This window comes from Pocillopora damicornis, chromosome 1, assembly GCF_964200805.1.
Source record: "Pocillopora damicornis chromosome 1, jaPocDami1.2, whole genome shotgun sequence".
Classification (NCBI taxonomy): domain Eukaryota; kingdom Metazoa; phylum Cnidaria; class Anthozoa; order Scleractinia; family Pocilloporidae; genus Pocillopora; species Pocillopora damicornis.
Window position 1 is genome coordinate 12,218,796 of NC_142670.1, and position 18,934 is coordinate 12,237,729.

Below are 18,934 nucleotides of genomic sequence, written 5' to 3' on the forward strand. Positions count from 1 at the left end.
GGTTAGTAAGGGTTACCTTAATTCTCATATGTCACCAGGGGTCGTAGATACTTTTTCTTGTTTGAAAAAGAGTCAATAATGAGTTGGAATTAATTGATATTCTGCTCACCAAGAAGATAAACATAGGCATGCGTAGCATGCAAGAGTTATTCTTTTGGCTGGGAGGGTTAAGATTGGAAACTTTGTGTTCCTAACACTATCAGTTTTGTAACAGAAAAAGAGCATAACTTCTGAAGTAACGAAAATATCGCATTACTTCACCTTAAGAGAAAGGAAAAAAACTAATTTATCTGAACCCACACAGGTATTTTTTGGTCTATTGTCTCTATTGTCTAAAACCCCTAAGCAGAAATAAAATGTATCCGTGCCATGCCCACTGTTGTCGCAGCTGTTGTTTAGTCTCGTCTCACAACGCCCTCTATTCCCCGTTAGAGAGAGAGCGTGTTGCGTGACGAGACCAAAGAGACTACGCCTACTGCCGTTCCTCATTTTTCCCGAACCAGTGTAAAAATTGCTTCGTTTTGTTCCGATTTTAAAGCGCGAGACATATTAAATTGCGAAAGACACGAGTGCTTCTTCGAAAGCGGAATGAAAATTAATAACGTATCATTTACAAAGTTTGCCAGCTTTCGCATTTTCCCGTAAGAACAACATGTGAAATGACACATTTGGCTTGTGGTTGACAGCTGGAGCTGTAACCGGGGTTTTGCAAAATAAAAATGTCATCGGACAGGCATAATCTTCACTCCCCTAAACCCCCCCCCCCCCCCTCGCTTATTATTGACCGCCCATCCATATCTTAAGTGCGAAGATCTAGAAAGTTCCCGCGTATTTCCAAGGTTCACTTACAAGCGTTGACAGTCACCACTGTGATTTCTTTTGTTCAACGAGACTCTTCTTTAAGATCTGCCTGCCCCACCCAGGCACTGCAATGCTTTTGATATTTTCGACAATTAGCAATTAAGCTTTTTTCAATTAAAAAAAGTTAGGGTCGTACTTAGAAATGTCCCTCGACGGTAGGTTTCAACCGCAAAGTAAATACAATTTGGAAAACTTTTCCCAAGTGTGACCTATTCCTTATAAATCAAACATCCCGAGGATGTTCCGGCGAGAAAAAAACCCGTTGTTACACGAAAACTAAAATGAAGGCTGGAGTCACGTTTTCAGTCACTTTTCACTAGGGTTGTTATAATTGCTAAACGATTCAAGTTTCGCTTTGCGTTATGCGTTTCGTTTTGCTTGAGCGAAAACATGAACCCCTTCTTTTATAAACTATAAACTAATTCATGCGAAGAAATTTTTAGCGGTCATTACATCAGAAGATTAGATGGATGCTGCCTTTTCAAATCATACTTTCGAAATTGACATATTTTAAGGCCTGGACAAGTAACCTCGTAATCATTTTCTCTCGTTATGCCTTAATTAACAAATCCATCAAATTATTCAAATAAAAGCGCTGAATTAATCCTTTTTCCAGAAAGACGATCAATGTTAAACCAAAAATCCAAATGAGGCCGGAAATTCGCTGGAAACAGTTCAAGACAAAACAAGAAATGAATAGGTCATATTCAGTGGTTTAACAATAAATGCGTGGATATTTTGCGATTTGCGTGGCATTTTCTAAGCCTCGTAGGGTCGAGTTGAAATGACAAAAAGTAAGGAAAATGTGTACTAGTGCTGACTGACCCTTAAGGATAAACCACCAGTAAGCCATATGAGGTGAAAATGCTGAGGCTTAAAAAACAATCCAGGCTTCCTAAAGAGTTCTCTAATCAATGAATACCCTGGACACAATTGGGGGCCTCCTGCTAGTCTTTTCCCGCATTTTTACTATATATGAGACTGGCTGGTTGATGACCTGGAAATATTTCAAGTAATTGTAGGAGGCTGTAACTGTGTTTGAAGATTTCACCCCAAAACTCAAGAACGTCACAAAAGACAAGGCTGGCACGGAAGACGTTTAAACACTACAAAAATCTTCTTTGAGGTGGCAGAGGCCGTCGGCTGAGAAATTTGGAAAGCGACACCTGAGTGGAATGAGGCCTTCAAAAAAGGAAGGATCGTTTTTCCAATCAAAGTGCTCTGTGAGCAAACTCGTGAATTGACATATGATTTTTTAGATTATGTTTAATGTTATCTGGTTCAGGGAATTTTGTGGTTGATTGTCATATCTAGAGTACGAGCAGTAGTTCAGTGTTCGCTAATGTAGCAAAGAAACAAAGTAACGTTGGGATAAGAAGGCATTACAATTGAAATGATCATGCTATTACATTTGACAAGGTGGATGATGTCATGTGTTTTAAACGTCTATCATTTTTGTTTCTGGTTCAAAAGAAAAGGTTGGAAGTAAATGCGGGTGAAAAGTGAAATTTACTGTCTTTCGTTGTAAATATTAGAAAATCAAGGCAATACTGTCTTAATGAAAACATTAACGATTCCCTCTTTATCAAATGAGACAAACGGGAACGAGTTTTGAGTGATATAACTAAGCCAAGCCTGCCACCGTCATTTTGGATCTCCGCCTGGGTAGATTTAGGTCACGTGCTAGGCAACGTATGATCAATAACAAGATAGAATTTCATTTCAGGCCTATTTATCAATTTTGTGGTGTGTAACTTTCGCATTTTAGTACGTTGTTTGTATGTTGAATCTTCAAATTGTCTTGAAACTTAAAAGAAAATTGTTCTTTAAAAATTCACTGAAAATCGGTAGCTAAAATTGTTTGTTTAGGTGTAATCTGATTTTCGTGTTAACTTGTTATTTCGTCAGTCGCCGGCATCTTTTGTTGCTTCTCACAGGAAAAACACACGCGACGAAACGTAATGATCAATTTTGTCCTCAATCTCACGCTATAACAGAAAAAGCTTTTGAACATCTGTAAACTCCGAGCGCTTCGCAGTAAGTGATATTTTCAATGAATCTTCGGATTGTTTTCAAGTTCAAGGACTGTAAATTACAATTTTATGAAAAACGAAGGTTGTTCTGTTATTTCAGTGTGAATCCTTGCATGCCTGCCAGTCGCTGGCGCCGCTTGTTGAAACTAAAACGAAAAAAAAACTCTTTTAAGATTATCATTGGCTTCTTTTTCACCCCACCACTATTCTTAGCAACAAAGGTCGCCATTTCGTCTGTTTATTGCTCGCTAAAAACTATAAAATGCACTCAAAAGCCTAAAATCTAAAAAAAGTTTACAGGAATCGACCAATCGAGCGAGCGAGCGAGCGAGCGAATGCTATTCCCCACATCGTATCTATAACTCGCTCTTGCGCATGCGCGCAATTCACGAGTTAAAAATGAGTGAAGTTGTGGCCTTCAATCCTGTTTAGTTTCAAAGTCTATTCCTGTTACTCACTGACTTGCTGACTGACCCTCTAAGTTGTCTAATTCCCTTAAGCTAGATGATGTAAGAGCTCAGGTATAAGCCCAACTTTTGAGAAACGTTATTGATGAATAACATCGATTGGTCTGTTCTTTAAATTTGTCTAATACTTTGACACTCTGATTTTTTGCGGTGTGAAACGAAATTCAAGGTAGTCTTAAACAATCAACAAGAGAGAATCAGAATCCTTCAAATTGTGAAACCTTTCTTCTCGCTCTGTTTATTGAAGCTTTTCTCAAATAATAGATTGGTGAGCAACACTTTACTAACTGAAATTGACAAATCTTACCAATACTTTCCGCTTACTTCATACTATACACTGGGCTCAAAATTGGCCTATCGTTTGCGATGCTTATAAATGCAAAATTTTTAACCGTACTCTTAAAAACTCCCCAATGAACTCTATAGCTCTCCAACGAAACTGTTCGAGGAACGAATTGAGTTTTCACAAATTCAGTCCGTCCAGTGCTGCTCATTGAAAAAACGATGTAAAATGGTTGAAGGGTAAATAAGAAAAAAACAATATTCGTCCATCCAATTGTTGTCAATGTTGTTGTTGCTTTGTCTCATTGATTCTTTTTGTTTTTTAACAATTATTTCACCAAAGATGCTCGTCAACCTCTCCCTCAAATTCGACTGAGTGTTTCTATGTCCCTTGGACATATCATCTTCCTCGCCGGAATAAACGCCACCGAAAACAAAGTTAGTGGCCTCTCTTTCTATCCGTGGAATGAATTGACTCTTTGCACCGTGAACGTCTTGTCGAAAGGAGCACGATAAGAATACGAAAACTCGTCCTTTCCACAGGCTGCCTGTGTTACAATAGCAGCTCTAATGCAATATTTCTTGATGGCCGCTTTCTTTTAGATGCTGATCGAGGGAATTTATCTCTACCTCTTCGTTGTGAAAGCTTATAACATCAACACCAAGATGTACATGTATCACGTCATCTCATGGGGTGAGCTTATTATTTGAAACATGCACTGGTAACTGTAACCATGCTTTCGGATCACCAAATATGGTGTCGTCATCTAGCGAAGTGACACGATTTCCTTCCTTTCTTTATGGGTAGGTCTTCCAGTGATCATGGTGGCCATTTCACTTGGCATCGCTGCTGGAAAAGAAGGGTTACAAAGCTATACGAGTGATAAATAGTAGGAAAAAATTCAAGAGTTTCTTCTTGCTCTTCTCCTTTTTATTTGTTGTATTTAAATCTTTGTTTTGTTTTTGCATATAGGTATCATTTCATTTGCTGACAATTTGTGTTTCTTTCTCGTGTTTCACTTCTTCGAGTTTAGTTGCTGGCTTTCCTCGACTTACAACCTGATCTGGATATTTGTCGCCTTTGTAGCTTTCATTGAAATTGTGAGTTTATGATTAGTGTTGGTGATTGTGACTGGTATACCTGGACTACTTGCTGCTAAAGATTTTTTTCTCTGCTCTGTAAAAAATAATTTAACCATTTATGATATGATCCCACAGAATATTTACCATTTTCCTTTTCCTATTTACCATTTTCCTTTTCCTATTTACCCACAACAAGCTTTGGACGTGGCTATTGAGGGTCTTTTATGACGAGAAAAACCTGTTGAGACAATGTCCACACAGGCATAAGATAGCTTCATAGACTCTCCAACTTTTACTACATAGTATGAAGGAAAAACAATTCTTCCTCCTTCCTGTTGATGGTTTCTCAGTGTTTCACATTGATATCTTACGATATTTTTTTCGCGCAAGAATAACTAAAAAAAAAAACATTGAACAAGAAGAAAGGAGCAGGAAGAGTAAATTTATATAATTTAACACGAGGCCTCACTTGACATAGTTCATTTAGTGTAGAGACGTTCGTGATTTCTTCAGCTCATTGTCAGAGAATCGAAGCTCATAATCTAGGTCCCACAGTTGGAAGTTCTATTCCCTGTAAATGACTCTTTATCCGAAGCTTGTTACCAAACTAGTAACGTCTCTGTCAAGGATCCTCTCCTGCTTTGCCTATTCGATAACCATATCTAAATAATCAATTTATTTTCATTGTATTCTTCAGCTCAACTTCTTGATACTCCAACGAGTCATAAGGGAGATGACCAATTTGTTGCAGCCAACAGGGGAAGACAACCATTTTCAGCAAATACGGTAAGATTTGCAACATAAGACTAAAACAATATAGCCTCCTGTGAGGCTCTTTTCGCTTAACCTCCTCGCTCATTAACCAGTAAGGCCTTACGATATCTAACTAAATGAAAATTCATCGTCAAACGAAACTTGAGGAATATTTTCTTTTAACTCCTAGAATTGGCATCAAAGCATGCGTGCTGATGATTCCCCTGCCGGGTGTCACGTGGCTATTCGGTCTTCTCTTGCCTGTGCATAAAGCTTTCGCTTACATCTTCACCATACTCAACTCTATTCAGGTGAGTGTTCGATGATATCTCTCAAAAGCATTCAACCTCTATTATTATGTTACTTTCTGATCAAGTGAGACACCGTTACAATGGTCAGATGATATGTTTTTGGAATTGTGAAAATAAAAGTTTTTAACCATACAAGAGAAGACAGACTTCTTTTTCAATTATAAGATATGTAATTTTCCTTCCTTCTTGAAAATCTCAATAGATATTTGACTAATTTGTTTGCATATTTAGAAATTAATGATCCCGAAATCATCTTTATGCTGCAGGGTTTTCTGATTTTCGCTCTACACTGCAAGCGAAACACTCAAGTAAGAAAAAACATTAAACTGATTATTAACTCCATATCATCAAGTTTTAGTGCTTTGATAGATATCCGAGTAGTACTGCTAAGAACCATACTTCATGTTGCTTGTCTATCTGCAGATCAGAGAGCGATTCAAAAGAAAAATGAATATCGTTTTTCTATCTTCTTCAAAGGACAACTATACAAGGAAGAGCTCACAGGTCAATCCAAGTGAGGTTGGGGATATAAAGGCAGTTGAATTGCAGTCTTTTCTAAATTTGAATCGAAATCGCACTTAACTGGATCCAGCCAACTGGAAATAACAGTCAATTACTTGGTACAAGTACTTACAGCGATTAGTCGGTTGCAGGTAAAAGAGGTCATTCCGTTCATCTTTGTTTAAGCACTCAACTAGTTGTAAACGTAACCTAACTTCATGATTATAAGGTTATTTTCTCGGCAATCGGACATTTTCAGGCAAGATTCGACGAAATAAACCAATCTATAATTCTTTTTAAATTTCTAATGGCTCAGTATGCTGACGACTATCCTTCGAATAAGATTACAGTCTGCCACAGACGAGGCGGAAATTTATGCCAGGAAATCATGACTCTTCTTTCTTCAAAAAAAGCACTCTAACACGCAGCTTTAATAGAGTGTATTTATGTTTTGATTCTTGGACGCGAACTCTCTGCGCTTACGGCATGATTATTTCATATTCGGCGTTTTACTTATTGAGTTTTAACAAATTTTTCATCAAACATTATTATTACTATTAACAATAAGCTATGGATAATAACTGAATATAAGTTTCTAGAAACTTCGAGAATGCCTAGTCATGCTGATATGCATACCAAGGAACTTTCTGCAGCATTTTACTGGGTTTCGTAGTTATGATTTAACACTAAAAATATAATTGTGTTGTAAGCTTCCAGAATTTTCTAGAATACTTTATACATAAGGAGTCAGTCGTGTAGCAGTAGTACTAGTTGTCGGGAGTGACTGACTTTTCAGAAAGCAATACCGAAAGAGAGCTACTGTAGAAGATTGTTAATTTAAGGGAACTTTGGAGACAACTGTGAGATCGTGTCAATGGTGAGCTAAGATATAGTTTTTAGTGGGCTTCAGTAAGTTTATTTAAGGATAAGTGTTCTACTTTCCGTTAAGAGTCGCTCATTGATGAGAATATTACAAGTTGTTTAATTAAGTAGTCGGGTTTGTTAAGGCCTATTTACACGGCACGACTTTGTCGCATGCGACAAGCTTACGACAGGCCAATGACATGACTTAAGAGTCGTAAGCGAGTTGTAGGTTTGATTTACACGAAACAATTCGTGTCGTAAGCCTGTCGTAAGCTTGTCGCATGCGACAAAGTCGTACCGTGTAAACAGGCCCTTAGAAAATAATGCTCTTTCTGTCCGTTAAATTGTACCGTAATGATACTAATAATACTAGCAGCTAACGCTGACATTCAAATTTGTTGCTTAATGAATAAGTAGATGAATACGTAAATGTTTGAATAAATAAACAACTAATTTAGAAAGAACAGAAAAAAAACCCCTTGACTGGATCTTTTGTGGATCAGTTACATTTATCCATTTGTTTTCACATTCCTAAAATAAGGAGTATCGTTTTGAATCGAAAATACAACGATTAATTGGAATTAAATTGGGGCGATGTTAGGCGGAAACGGGCATAAACCAACAGATTATAAACTATTCGGTACAAATTATTAAAGAACGATTCAAGAACTTTTATGCAGCGTAGACAATTTAAAGGAGAAAGCTCAGCAACAGAAATGTGGAATATTTCCATGGGCCTGGTTTTCAAATATCACTACAGCGGAGACGTAGAGGTAGCATTGAAGAAGAATTTCGACAAGCAAGAGAAGGAGTCGATAATGTAGATGTGTGTGACAGCTTGCAACAGTCTGGGTTACGTCAAACCCATTTATAAACAAACATGAATGACGAAGCGTACGATTAAGACGGAAGAAATAATAAAAAAAAAAGAATTATTCTGAAATATACAAGTATATTTCTCCCTACACCGCTCCAATCCGATAGGTCAAAACGCCTCAAGCTTCGATTGACTAAATAGATCGCAGCTAGGACTAGAGAATATTCGAGAATAAATAATCAATTATTCCATGTGCGTGGAGAGATACCAGGAGAGTAGAATGTCTCGCCCACAGAGCACATCACTATGACCCAAGAACGTCTCGCACAAAGAGCTTTTGACCCCACCGCTCCTTCTAAAATGTTGGAATTCGAACATTTGAACACAAAAGTGATGGTTTGCATGATAATAATGCGTATTAATTAACATATGAGCGAGTTATTCCATCAAAGTTAAAGGAGTACGAAGTAATTAGACCCACCAACTGAAACGTGCAGCATGTCATAGGCGAGATAAATTAATAATAATCATTTCCATTATTTTAAGCTTACGAACAAATGGCGCAATAGCTTTAGCTGCCAGTCGATAAAAAGAAGTCTGTTCGAGACAACTTTCATTTAGCAGAGCTCAAAAAGAAACAATCATTCTAAACATCAATTATTTTTGAGCTGCTTCCTTACAAAACTTCAACTACAAAAAGTGTTTTAATGCCGTGAGGTTTTCCGATTGTATTAAAAAAAAACAATGCTCCGCATCTGGTGCAAGTTGCTTTTGTCTATTGGTCCGTCTTTGACAGAAAAATAAAAATCGAGACTGACGCCATGAATATGCGATCACAGATCATGATTTGCATTAAACTCAAACTGGTACCAAAGCGTTTTATGAGGATGCCGCAAACTCAAAACTCTTAAGCGGGGTGAATCAAATTTAAGTGCAACGATAGCTCCTGGGAGCAACCTTTGCATATCTTGGGCATGATGAAGTGGATGATAGATGGAGCTGAATCCGGCAAAATTTTCAAAACCCTTTTAATATGTTGTGTGCTGGGTAAGTACGACGCTAGTTATTCCTGTTTGTTCTGCTGTAGCTACGAAACCTTCGAAACTGACTTTCCAATTTGTGAAATATTTATTTCCAATTTAAACTTAAGGAACTATAATAACGAAACATACCAAACTCTACAAATCTCCTTTCTAAACTATTTGTTTATCAATAAAGCAAAATTTTGGGATCTTTGTATTATCATTATTATTAGTTTCTCGATATTAATCGCCTTCCGTATAATGCCAAATGATTGAACTGTGTGATGAGCACAACTAGATCCGGCAAAGTGTGCAAATTTTTTTTTAATAAGTTGTGCGCCAGGTAAGTACCACAGTTATTTGTGCACTGTTAATTAAAACAAAACAAAACAAAACATATTCCGAAGATGTCCGCATTAAACTCTTAATTCTAAATTAGAGAAGGATCTCTTATAAATTGGGTTCTGAAACCTTTTTAGATTCCGTATAGTGCAAAGTAATCAAAGATCAAATAGCACAGGCGAGACATTCATGCGGTAGTCCTATTATTTGCGTCATGGTTATCTGCACAACAGCTTTGGCAGCCATATCTAGGATAACAGGAACACACTAGCTTAGTTGCTATCGTTTTATGTCACTAAGACAAGATGTTAATAGAGGAATACGTCTCCTCTTCAGATAGGTGCTGAACGTTCGACGTGCTTAGACGAAAGATCGAACTTAATTATCAGGGTCCACCAAAAATGGTATTGGATTTTAACATTCGATCCGGGGTTTGAAAAAAAAATGGTTGAATTGGTTTAATTTTTCCTTTCTCGTAGATCGCTGATTTTCTGAATGAGCTGAGGGGTTAAAGTGACGCGCACTCACAGAAGATAATTAAAGCAACTCTTAAAATTAAACAATTTCCATATTTTAACATTCGACAATGGAACTCCTTACAGCCACATGGAGATTCTTTTTTTTTATTATTTATTTAAGCTTTATTAAAAGAATTCTGTCTTTGGCTTTTAATAAAGTCCTCTTATTCATAATGTTTAATGGATCACCCCGAAATTATACGAGCATCACGGACGATGAAACTTTGCGGCTCATGTTCCTCATACCAGGGTTATGTACAAAGAATTCCAGCCTTAAGCTTTACTGAGAGCCTTCGGATAACGCGCTATTCAAATATCGCGGTACCCAAACCGTTAGAGCTTTCAAATTATTGTTGAGTTATTAAAACTGCTGACTGCTCGTCAAGTTGGACGCCGTGGACAATTAAAACATATTTCTTTTTTAAATTATTCTTCTTTGTACCCGAAAGCAAACGTTATACTTATCTCATTGCTTTTCCCAAAAAAAATTCATTAAAGAAAATGGGTTACGTAGGTTCCACGGTCTGCTGATCCATAGTTTGGTAACACCATGAATATGCAAAAATCCTCACTAGATTTTGGAGGCCAATCCCACAATATTCAAATTGTGCAGGAGTTTTATTTGAGCGATCAGTGATCAGTGATCAGCGATCATCAGTTGTGTAGGAGTTTTATTTGAGCGATCAGACTTGATAACTGATTAATTTGCTTAACAAAATATCGTCCCCTTCGAATTGTTGCAAGCTAGAGCGAAACATTTTTTTTTCATTGTTTTACAGTTTAGTTGCACTCCGAATGGCCCGTTTAAAGGTTCTGTCCGAAAGACGTTCTCGAGGGTCCATCTTATCCTTAAAAATGCTTCCGGCTTGTGTAGCAAGTTTTGTTCAGCCGGTTGGTAAATTGCACAGATCCGGCATTTTATTTAAATTTCTCCGTCTGCTCCCTAAGGAAGAAAATAAAAACCATGGGTCAATGTTAAAGGGCATGTAGCAAACAAATATAATGCATCAGCACCGTCTGGCTCGAAATCTAATAAACTTTTCCATTGTTTCAAATGTTATTATTGAGATAACAATCAGTTTATTTGCTCATTTCTCTTTTACAGTCATCCTTCATGTGTTGATGGATTTGCCAGGAACAGGTTGGGCAGTGCTAATTCCAATTTTAACATTTACGCCCCTGAATTCATGAACGGGGAAAAAAAGATACTATCAGACTGATCATGCTAATAATTAGATATAGACTTCCTATTACAATTACGTCGGATTCTGATTTAAAACGTAAGTTGGAAAGAGTCAACGAGTAACAGTGCTACTACCCTGATCTCCCCAATTTCCAAGTTTTAAAACCTAGCCTAATTCTAATTTTTCCTTAGTGAGGTAGAGGGTTTTAATGCCTATCGTTTGTTATTGAAATTAATTGTATAAAAAATTTAAGAATTTTTTCATGTTTAGCGTGCGTATATCGAGTTATGGATGCATGGGAAGTTTGCAGAGCACGAAAAATGCGTAAGAGTAGCTCGAGGCGCAGCCAAGAGCAACTCTAGCTTATTAAGTGCTCTCCAAACCTCTCGCGTGCATCTATAACTCGATATATACACAGCAAAAAAAGCGTGAGCAAATTCTTTCATAACAGAGCGACAACAAGGATATGCGCGGAGAAGCATTTTATTGTGATAGACTGCAAATTTCTCACAACGTACAAAAAAAGTAAACAAACGTCCCTGTTGGCTGTTTAAAAACACGCCACATTTTATACCTTGGTTTGAGCGGAAACATTTGATCCAGTTAACCGATAACTGTGAATGAGAAGCTCAAAATTTACGGGGAAAATGGAGAAAATCAAAGCCAAATGAACTCAAATGTCACGAAAAAATGTTTTAAAAGTCAAAGACCCGAAGTTATCAAGGGTTTTGATTGTTCGAAATAATATTACGCTGCCGTGCAAAGTGCAAAAAACAACAATGAAAACGGAAATTTTACCTTTAAATGTTGTTAATGACCAATTGGTGATTTTTGTTCCCAGTGAATGTCTTTCGGCCAAAATTTGCTGCAGCTGGTCTTCCGACGAAATTGCGAAACGTGCAACTTGCAAGTTTTTTTCGGCTTTATTTTTGTTGCTTGTTGGATCAGGATCTAAAAGGTCAATGCCGATAGAAAAATTGGGAAGTTCTTAACTGGTTTCATCTATATTTCAAAGAGAAGGAAAACTGCACTGCAGCTTAACAGGACGGAAACTCTGGAGCCAGGTTAAAAAAAAATGCTCACGTCATCTTATTTACGCACGGGCGTGCCGCGTAAATGAAGATTTTGTTCATAGCGGCTCAATAGGACTTCTATAGGGCAAGCACGCGCGCTATGTTATAATACTTTCTCGTCTCCATTATCAGCATTATTGTCATCATTAGTACACAGTTATTCATTAGTATACCTTTGTTTTCTGCTCGTAGGGTGCCAAGCAATCTGTTTCAAAAACTCCTCTTACATATTTTCGAAAACCGGAAGATATTGGGACAACCACAAGTGTGTCTGCACTTATCAGAAAGGTTATTTAGTCTCCATCGAAACTGAAGAAGAATGGCAGTTTATCAATCATGAGATTCAAAAGCGTGGTACTTGGAATACTAGTGCGTGGCATATCGGTTTAGAGAACAAAAGCGGGGTTTGGACTTGGCTGAGTGGAAAGCAACAGAGTATTTCGAAATGGCGAGATTCTGAGCCAGGTGATAACGACAAATGGGCGGAAATATTTAAGAATGGAGGCCTCTATAATGGTATCTCTCAAGATCATGAAAAAAATGCCTACATTTGCGAGATGCCCGGAGGTAAGATCACATTCCAATCATAAGTATATTATGTGTTGATACATTGCAGTCTTGCACTTGTGTAATGAAATTTGCCCAAGTTTTTGAAGTTTTTCCCAATACGGATAGAACTAGGCTAGTGAATAACAGTTTGTTTTTCCTTAAACTCAACGAATTGTTTTCAAAAAGAACCTGGTGATTTAGCGCTATAATTCCGGTAAGATCCTCCATGAACTGAACAATTTTTGACCGAGTAAATAGTATTTGAAACAGAATGAGTTAATAATGTAGATTTAAGAGAGGCCTCACCTAATTATTTTCAGTTGTGTAGTAAAAGAGATGAGTTAAAACGCATCCAAACAAACTTTGAAACATTTTTTAACAGTATCTGACACATTCTGACACCTGTCAATTAGAGATTGCGTAAGAAAAAAAGTTCATGCTCGCTTTAAAACAACAGCAACAATAACCACGGTGCTAGTTTTGCATATAAACCTAAGTGGAGAGTTATTGCAAATAAATTTAAATCTTTGTTTTGAATTTGAGGGAATTTACTCTTTTGTTTGGCACAATCGCATGTGTAACTGTGCTCTTTCTCCAAAAGGAGAATTTTAATGCAGCTTTTAGTGTTGAATTCCTTCGTTTTCTGTTGTGAAATTTACAGTACCAGTGTCCAACTTGAGCAGAGTTGCAAAGACTTACAGAAAGCGTATTTGAAGTACAGAAGATTTCGTTCACTGTTCTTCAAGGAACAAATTGTTTAAGAGAGTTCAGACATATAATGAATGAAATTTCCATTGATTATTTCAATTTTAAACAAATACTTCACGTTTTAACTTTCTGAGTTACTTCTAGTGACGGTTTAGTTTAATTACAAACGGTTTTTAGGCCGCACGTCAACCCATTTAATGACATATCTGTTACCAAAATTCATTTCAAAACCATTTTGTTTGCAGGCAAACAAAGCGATTTGAGAGAGAGAGAAAGAGAGGATTAATAATTTATTAATCGGCTTAATTTTCTTTGAAATGATTTGCGTAAAAATACTGCCCAGCCGGCAAAACGAAATGAATTTACGAAAGTTGGCAACAAAGCTAGAGATATAGCTGGCGGCTCGCTCAAGCAGTACCGTACTCGTGGGCAGAGTTGGGAAAATACGGACCGCATCAATAATCAATAATATTGCAGGATTCGTTACCATGCCCTCTGAGAAAAACAAATGATACATAGAGTTCTTTTGAGAAAGATTGTCGGAAAAAAAGCGTTTCAAAAGTGCAAACGATAACCCGAAATGTATTGTGGGTAGCTTTCAGGTCCTGTCAAGGATTGACCTCAGGATTTCAGGGAAATCTAAGAAAATGTCTTTTTAAGGACGAGGCATCGTGGGTTTGATGAACCTATTTTATGTGCAAGACTGACTTTAAATTCTAAACTGCTGAAAAACAAAAACAAGAACGAGTCACCCCTTATTAATTTATCTTTACTTTTTAAGTCCATATTGATTACCGTTACCCAGATAATCTTTTGAGATTGTCCCGTGCACTTTAAATTTCTGCTCTTTTTCCGAAAAATTTTCCCGTAACAACTGTATACGGTTAACTGCGTATCTCCGGTTGCACATCTATGAGAACTTACACACATTTAATTTCACGTTTTTTTAAGTCTGTTCAGATGGGGGAGAAAGAATAGGGGGCGGGGTGGGGAGGGAGGTGTCAGCTCAACGAGGAATTAATTTATTACTCAAAAACACAACTACCAAAATCACTTGAACTCATAAATAATCTTATGTGAAGTGAAGTTAACTGATTCAGAAATGGTCAGAGATTGCGGACACCGTAGTGAAAAAAAGATGTATTCTATTAATTGACACTGATCAAACATAATGTTAAAAAAATAGGAATCAAATAGAGAGGAAGTTACGTTTCCTATCTCATTTTCTCCTTTATTGTGATTGTGATTATTATCTTTTTATGTTATCATCATTATTATAATTATCAGTTTATTTATCACCTTTATGATGATTAGTATTTTTGTTTTCATCTTTATCATTTTGTAGAATGCCCAAATATAACTTTTAACAACTCTTGGTACATAATTTCGGTATATGGAAGGTCCTGGAACTGGAACAGAATCATCTGCCAAAGCCAAGGAGGGGACCTAATTTCCATCGAAACCGAAGAAGAATGGAATTTCATCAATAACGAGATTCAAAGGCGAAATACTAAAAAAGGCTATAACGACAGCTGGAGTATTGGTTTAAGAAAAAAGGCCGGGAATTGGACCTGGGTGAGTGGAAGACCGCTGACTTTTTGCAAATGGGGAAAATGGAAGCCAAGTGGTGAACACGATGCAGCTATCATGTGCAAGCGGTCCATTAGTGGCGAACAGGGCGTGTTTGGTAGTGTTAATCGTACAAGTCGACAGAACGCTTATATTTGTGAGATTACCAATGGTAAGTTATTTGTGTTATTTTTATAAAAAAGAGGCCTCACCAAAACGTTCTTTGCTGACGCAAATATCAGTCGATATTTTTCGCACTCTATGTCCTCCAAACGAAAAGGCGTGAGTGTAGCTACCGTTAATCCGTTAATCCATTTGATCATAACCTGACAAACGACAACTACGCTCGAGGGATTCTTTCCTGCTAACCAATACCCGAAGTATCAGGCCTTTCGCAAAGCCAGTTGGCACCACGGCAAGTAGATCCTTTCCAGAACCAGTGTAGAACTGATTACTTCATTCTGTTTCGATTTTAATGCGCGAGACATACTATATTCCAGAAGACACTTAAGTGCCTCCTCGAAGCGGAATCGAAACTGACAACTTTCTCATTTACAAAATTTGCCATCTTTCGCATTTTCCCGCAAGAGCAACATGTTCAAATGACACATTTGGCTTGTGATCAAGCTTGTGGAGCTTAACCACACCAATCAGGAACTCCTGTCGTGGGCGAGCGGGGTTTTTCAAAATAACAATGTCATCGGACAGGCGTAATCTTCACTCCCCTACCCCCCCCCCCCCCCACGCTTATTATTGACCGTCGACCATCCATATCTTAAGCGCGAAGATCTAGAAAGCTCCCGCGTGTTTTCCAAGGCTCACTTACAAGCATTGGCAGTTACTGCTCTGATTTTTTTTCTTTAACTCTACTTTTTTTTTTAAATCTGCCTGCGCCACCTTAGCACTACGGGGCTTTTGATATTTTCAACGATTTGAATTAAGCTTTTTTTCAATTGCGAAAGTTAGGGTTGCGCTTTTCCCAGATGCGACCCCTTCCTTGAATAGCAAAAATTGTGAGAGTGTTCCGGCTAGAAAAAAAACCCGTTGTTTTACAAAAACAAAATAATAATGCTAGAAGTCTTTTTCCAGCGAGACGATCAAGGTTAAACCAAAAAATTCAAAAAGTAACAGACTCCTGAAAAGGGTCAGTAAATTCATTGGAGACAGTTTAAGATAAAGTAAGAAATGAAAACGTCATATTCAGCGGTTTAACAATAAATACATGCGGATATTTTGCGATTTGAGTGGCATTTTCTAAGCGTTAGGGCGAGTTGAAATGACAAAAAGTGGGCAAAATGTGTACACGTATTATATGTTAAACGAGTAATTCAGGAATGTATTATTGCATTATTATTTTATTCACTAGTATCTTCGAGAAACATGCTACAGCCCTATCAGAGCATCGATCATACAAGACGTGTGCGAAACACGAAATTAATGCAAAGGAAACATTAAGAGTGTTGTGCATAACCAATAAAAAATCGAGTGGATTTAAGAGTTTTGATCGTTGATAACAGCCATTTTGTTAATCCGCTTTCTGTCCATATTTTTATGTCTTTACAGTATAATACTAAGCCTTTTTTTCGTATGATGCGGTCTTGATTAACAATTTACTTTCAAGATTCATCAATATCTACGGAAACTCCGTCGCCTTCATCATCACTCGGAATAGTACTTGCAACCACGCCATCGCCATCGCCGACGCCGTCACCATCGCCCTCGCCGTCGCAGTCACCGTCACTATCGCCGTCACCGTCACTGTCGCCGTCGCCGTCGTCGTCCTCGTCCTCGTCGCCGTCCAAGTCACCATCGCCGTCGCCATCGCCACTTCGGCAGCTGGTATGTTTTCTAAATAGCCATTTACCATTTTTTATGCATGTCGCTTTTCAGGATGTTCTCTGTTTACAAATGTGGCAGACATTGATTTTTATTCCAGATAAAGGAGTATGTTTCAAAATTTGGCGGAACAATATTACCAGAAGGAATTCCGTACAGGTATGTAGTTTACAACTTAAAAGTTTATAATTTAAAGGCTTTAAGCCACATGAGGTGAAAACGTTGAGGCCTAAAAACTAATTCAGGTGCATGAAAGAGTACTTTAGCCAATAAATATCGTGGAAATCATTTGGGGCCTCCTGCTAGACTTTTTCCGCATTCTTAACATGAATTGTACATATGAGACTGGCTGGTTAATGACCTGGAAAAATTTTATGTAATTGTAGGAGGCAGTAGCTGTGTTTAAAGATTTCACTATAAAAATCAAGAACGTCACAAAAGACAAGGCGCGCACAGTAGAGGTTAAAACACTTAGAATGTCCATCTTGGAGGTGGCAGAGGCCGTCGAAAAATTTGCTGTTAATTATGGCAAGCGACACTTGAGTGGAAAGAGGTCTTTGGAAAGGATCGTTTTCCCAAAAATAGGTGAGTTTGTGGCCTTCAATCCTGTTTAGTTTCGAAGTCTATTCCTCTGTTACTTACTGACTTGCTGACTGACCCACTGAATTGTCTAATTTACTACAGCTAGATGATGTAAGAACTCATTTATAAGCCCAATTTTTTAGAAACGTTTCTGTTGAATGTCATAGATACATCTGTTCTTTTAATTTGCTTGATACTTTGATTATTCGCGGTGTAGAAGGAAATTCAACGTATTCTTGAACAGTTAACAACACGAAAGAATCGGAATCCTTCAAATTGTGAAATCCTTCTTCTGGCTCTGTTTATTGAAACTTTTCTTAGAGGATAAATTTATGAGTAACACTTTACTATCTAAAATTGTCAAATCTTACAAATACTTTCCGGTTGCATCACTTAATACACTGAGCTCAAAATTGGCCTATCATCTGCGATGCACATAAATGCAAGATTCTTAACCGTACTCATAGAAACTCCCTAATGAACTCTATAGTTCTCCGACGAAACGGTTCGAGGAACCAATTGAGTTTTCACTATTTTCGTCCGTACAGTATTACTCACTTTTTCATCAGTTTTACCCTAAAAAACCTTGTAAAATGGTTGAAATCGTCGAATAGTCGTTGCAGGGCAAATAAGATACAAACAATACACGTTCATCCAATAAGATTATGAAATATTTGTGTACACCGCAAAACGCATTTTTGTTTAGATGTGCTATTGCAAATTTCACCGTAGGTGCTTTCATTTGTCTTTTTTTTTTCCCCGACAGTTTTGGTCATTCAAAAAGCCTATCGCAAGAATGCAAGTGGCTTCCACTTTGAGGAACAACAATGGCGAGCGAGAATCGATATCCCTTCTTCAAATTTTGAGGAAAATGGTTTGTATCAACTATTGTGGTAACTTCACAACTTTTAGTATTACCTTGGTTTCTCCAATAGAAATTTCTGTATTGAAACAAAGCCTCATATGAAGGCGCTTTCTTAGTTTACATAGTCTATCTTCTTTAATCATTCGCCTGCTAAAAATTCACATACCTCAGAGCCTGATAAAACTTTCAATTTTGTGTCTTTTATGTTATTGTTTGATAACTTTTTTTGTTGATTCTTGGGGGTTTTAAAGGATCAATGGTGGTTGCGTGTGTGTACAAGGATCTGCATGACCTACTCCTGACAGATCAAGTCATAAGGAGTGAAACAGACCACCAAAGGTGCCGTTATTTTTTTCTTACTCCATGTCGTTTACCCCCAAAAACACCTAACACGGAAACACATAAGATCTAAATTTAACTAAACTGAACTGAGAAACTTTCCAAAAACCCTAATTGAGGTTGGAAGCTTCCCTGTTTGTCTCTGACCATTTCACCTTCGTGAAAAATTGGTTTGAATCTACCAAAAGTATGTAATACTGCTTCCTCGATTCTGGTCCATTTTCAAATACAATTTCTTCATAGGTATATCAACTCCAGGATAATGGCCGTAACTATGGACCCCAAGCCAGAGAAATTAGAAGAAAATGTCATCCTAAAGTTCAAAAACCTAAAGGTAACGTGAAAATTAGTTGCTGTGTGTTGTTTTGATTTATT

At 37.5% G+C, this 18,934-nt stretch overlaps 3 protein-coding genes across 8 annotated transcripts in view; all 3 read left to right on the top strand.

Annotated features, from left to right (window-relative positions):
• The window catches only part of LOC149052016 (adhesion G protein-coupled receptor L4-like), a 168,593-nt gene that overhangs the window by 70,843 nt on the left and 78,816 nt on the right, over nucleotides 1-18,934 (top strand). The gene's annotated exons all lie outside the window — the stretch shown is intronic.
• On the top strand, nucleotides 1,888-7,630 carry LOC149052025 (adhesion G protein-coupled receptor D1-like). 6 transcript variants are annotated; one of them, XM_089210891.1, is made up of 6 exons: nucleotides 1,888-4,337; nucleotides 4,452-4,744; nucleotides 5,424-5,512; nucleotides 5,670-5,790; nucleotides 6,057-6,098; nucleotides 6,268-7,630. In XM_089210891.1, the coding sequence occupies exons 3-6, from the start codon at nucleotides 5,460-5,462 to the stop codon at nucleotides 6,370-6,372; spliced, it is 321 nt and encodes a 106-aa protein (XP_089067017.1). In that variant the 5' UTR covers nucleotides 1,888-4,337; nucleotides 4,452-4,744; nucleotides 5,424-5,459; the 3' UTR covers nucleotides 6,373-7,630. The 6 variants fall into 6 exon arrangements, with proteins under 6 accessions (XP_089067017.1, XP_089066827.1, XP_089066978.1 ...); XM_089210814.1 differs by having other exon boundaries at nucleotides 1,889-4,337; nucleotides 6,214-7,630; XM_089210701.1 differs by having other exon boundaries at nucleotides 6,057-7,630.
• LOC149052026 (macrophage mannose receptor 1-like) lies at nucleotides 8,612-18,848 on the top strand. Its single transcript, XM_089210121.1, has 10 exons — nucleotides 8,612-9,019; nucleotides 10,960-10,995; nucleotides 12,304-12,678; nucleotides 14,714-15,109; nucleotides 16,559-16,776; nucleotides 16,874-16,932; nucleotides 17,160-17,358; nucleotides 18,122-18,229; nucleotides 18,472-18,559; nucleotides 18,803-18,848. The coding sequence occupies exons 1-7, from the start codon at nucleotides 8,947-8,949 to the stop codon at nucleotides 17,167-17,169; spliced, it is 1,167 nt and encodes a 388-aa protein (XP_089066247.1). The 5' UTR covers nucleotides 8,612-8,946; the 3' UTR covers nucleotides 17,170-17,358; nucleotides 18,122-18,229; nucleotides 18,472-18,559; nucleotides 18,803-18,848.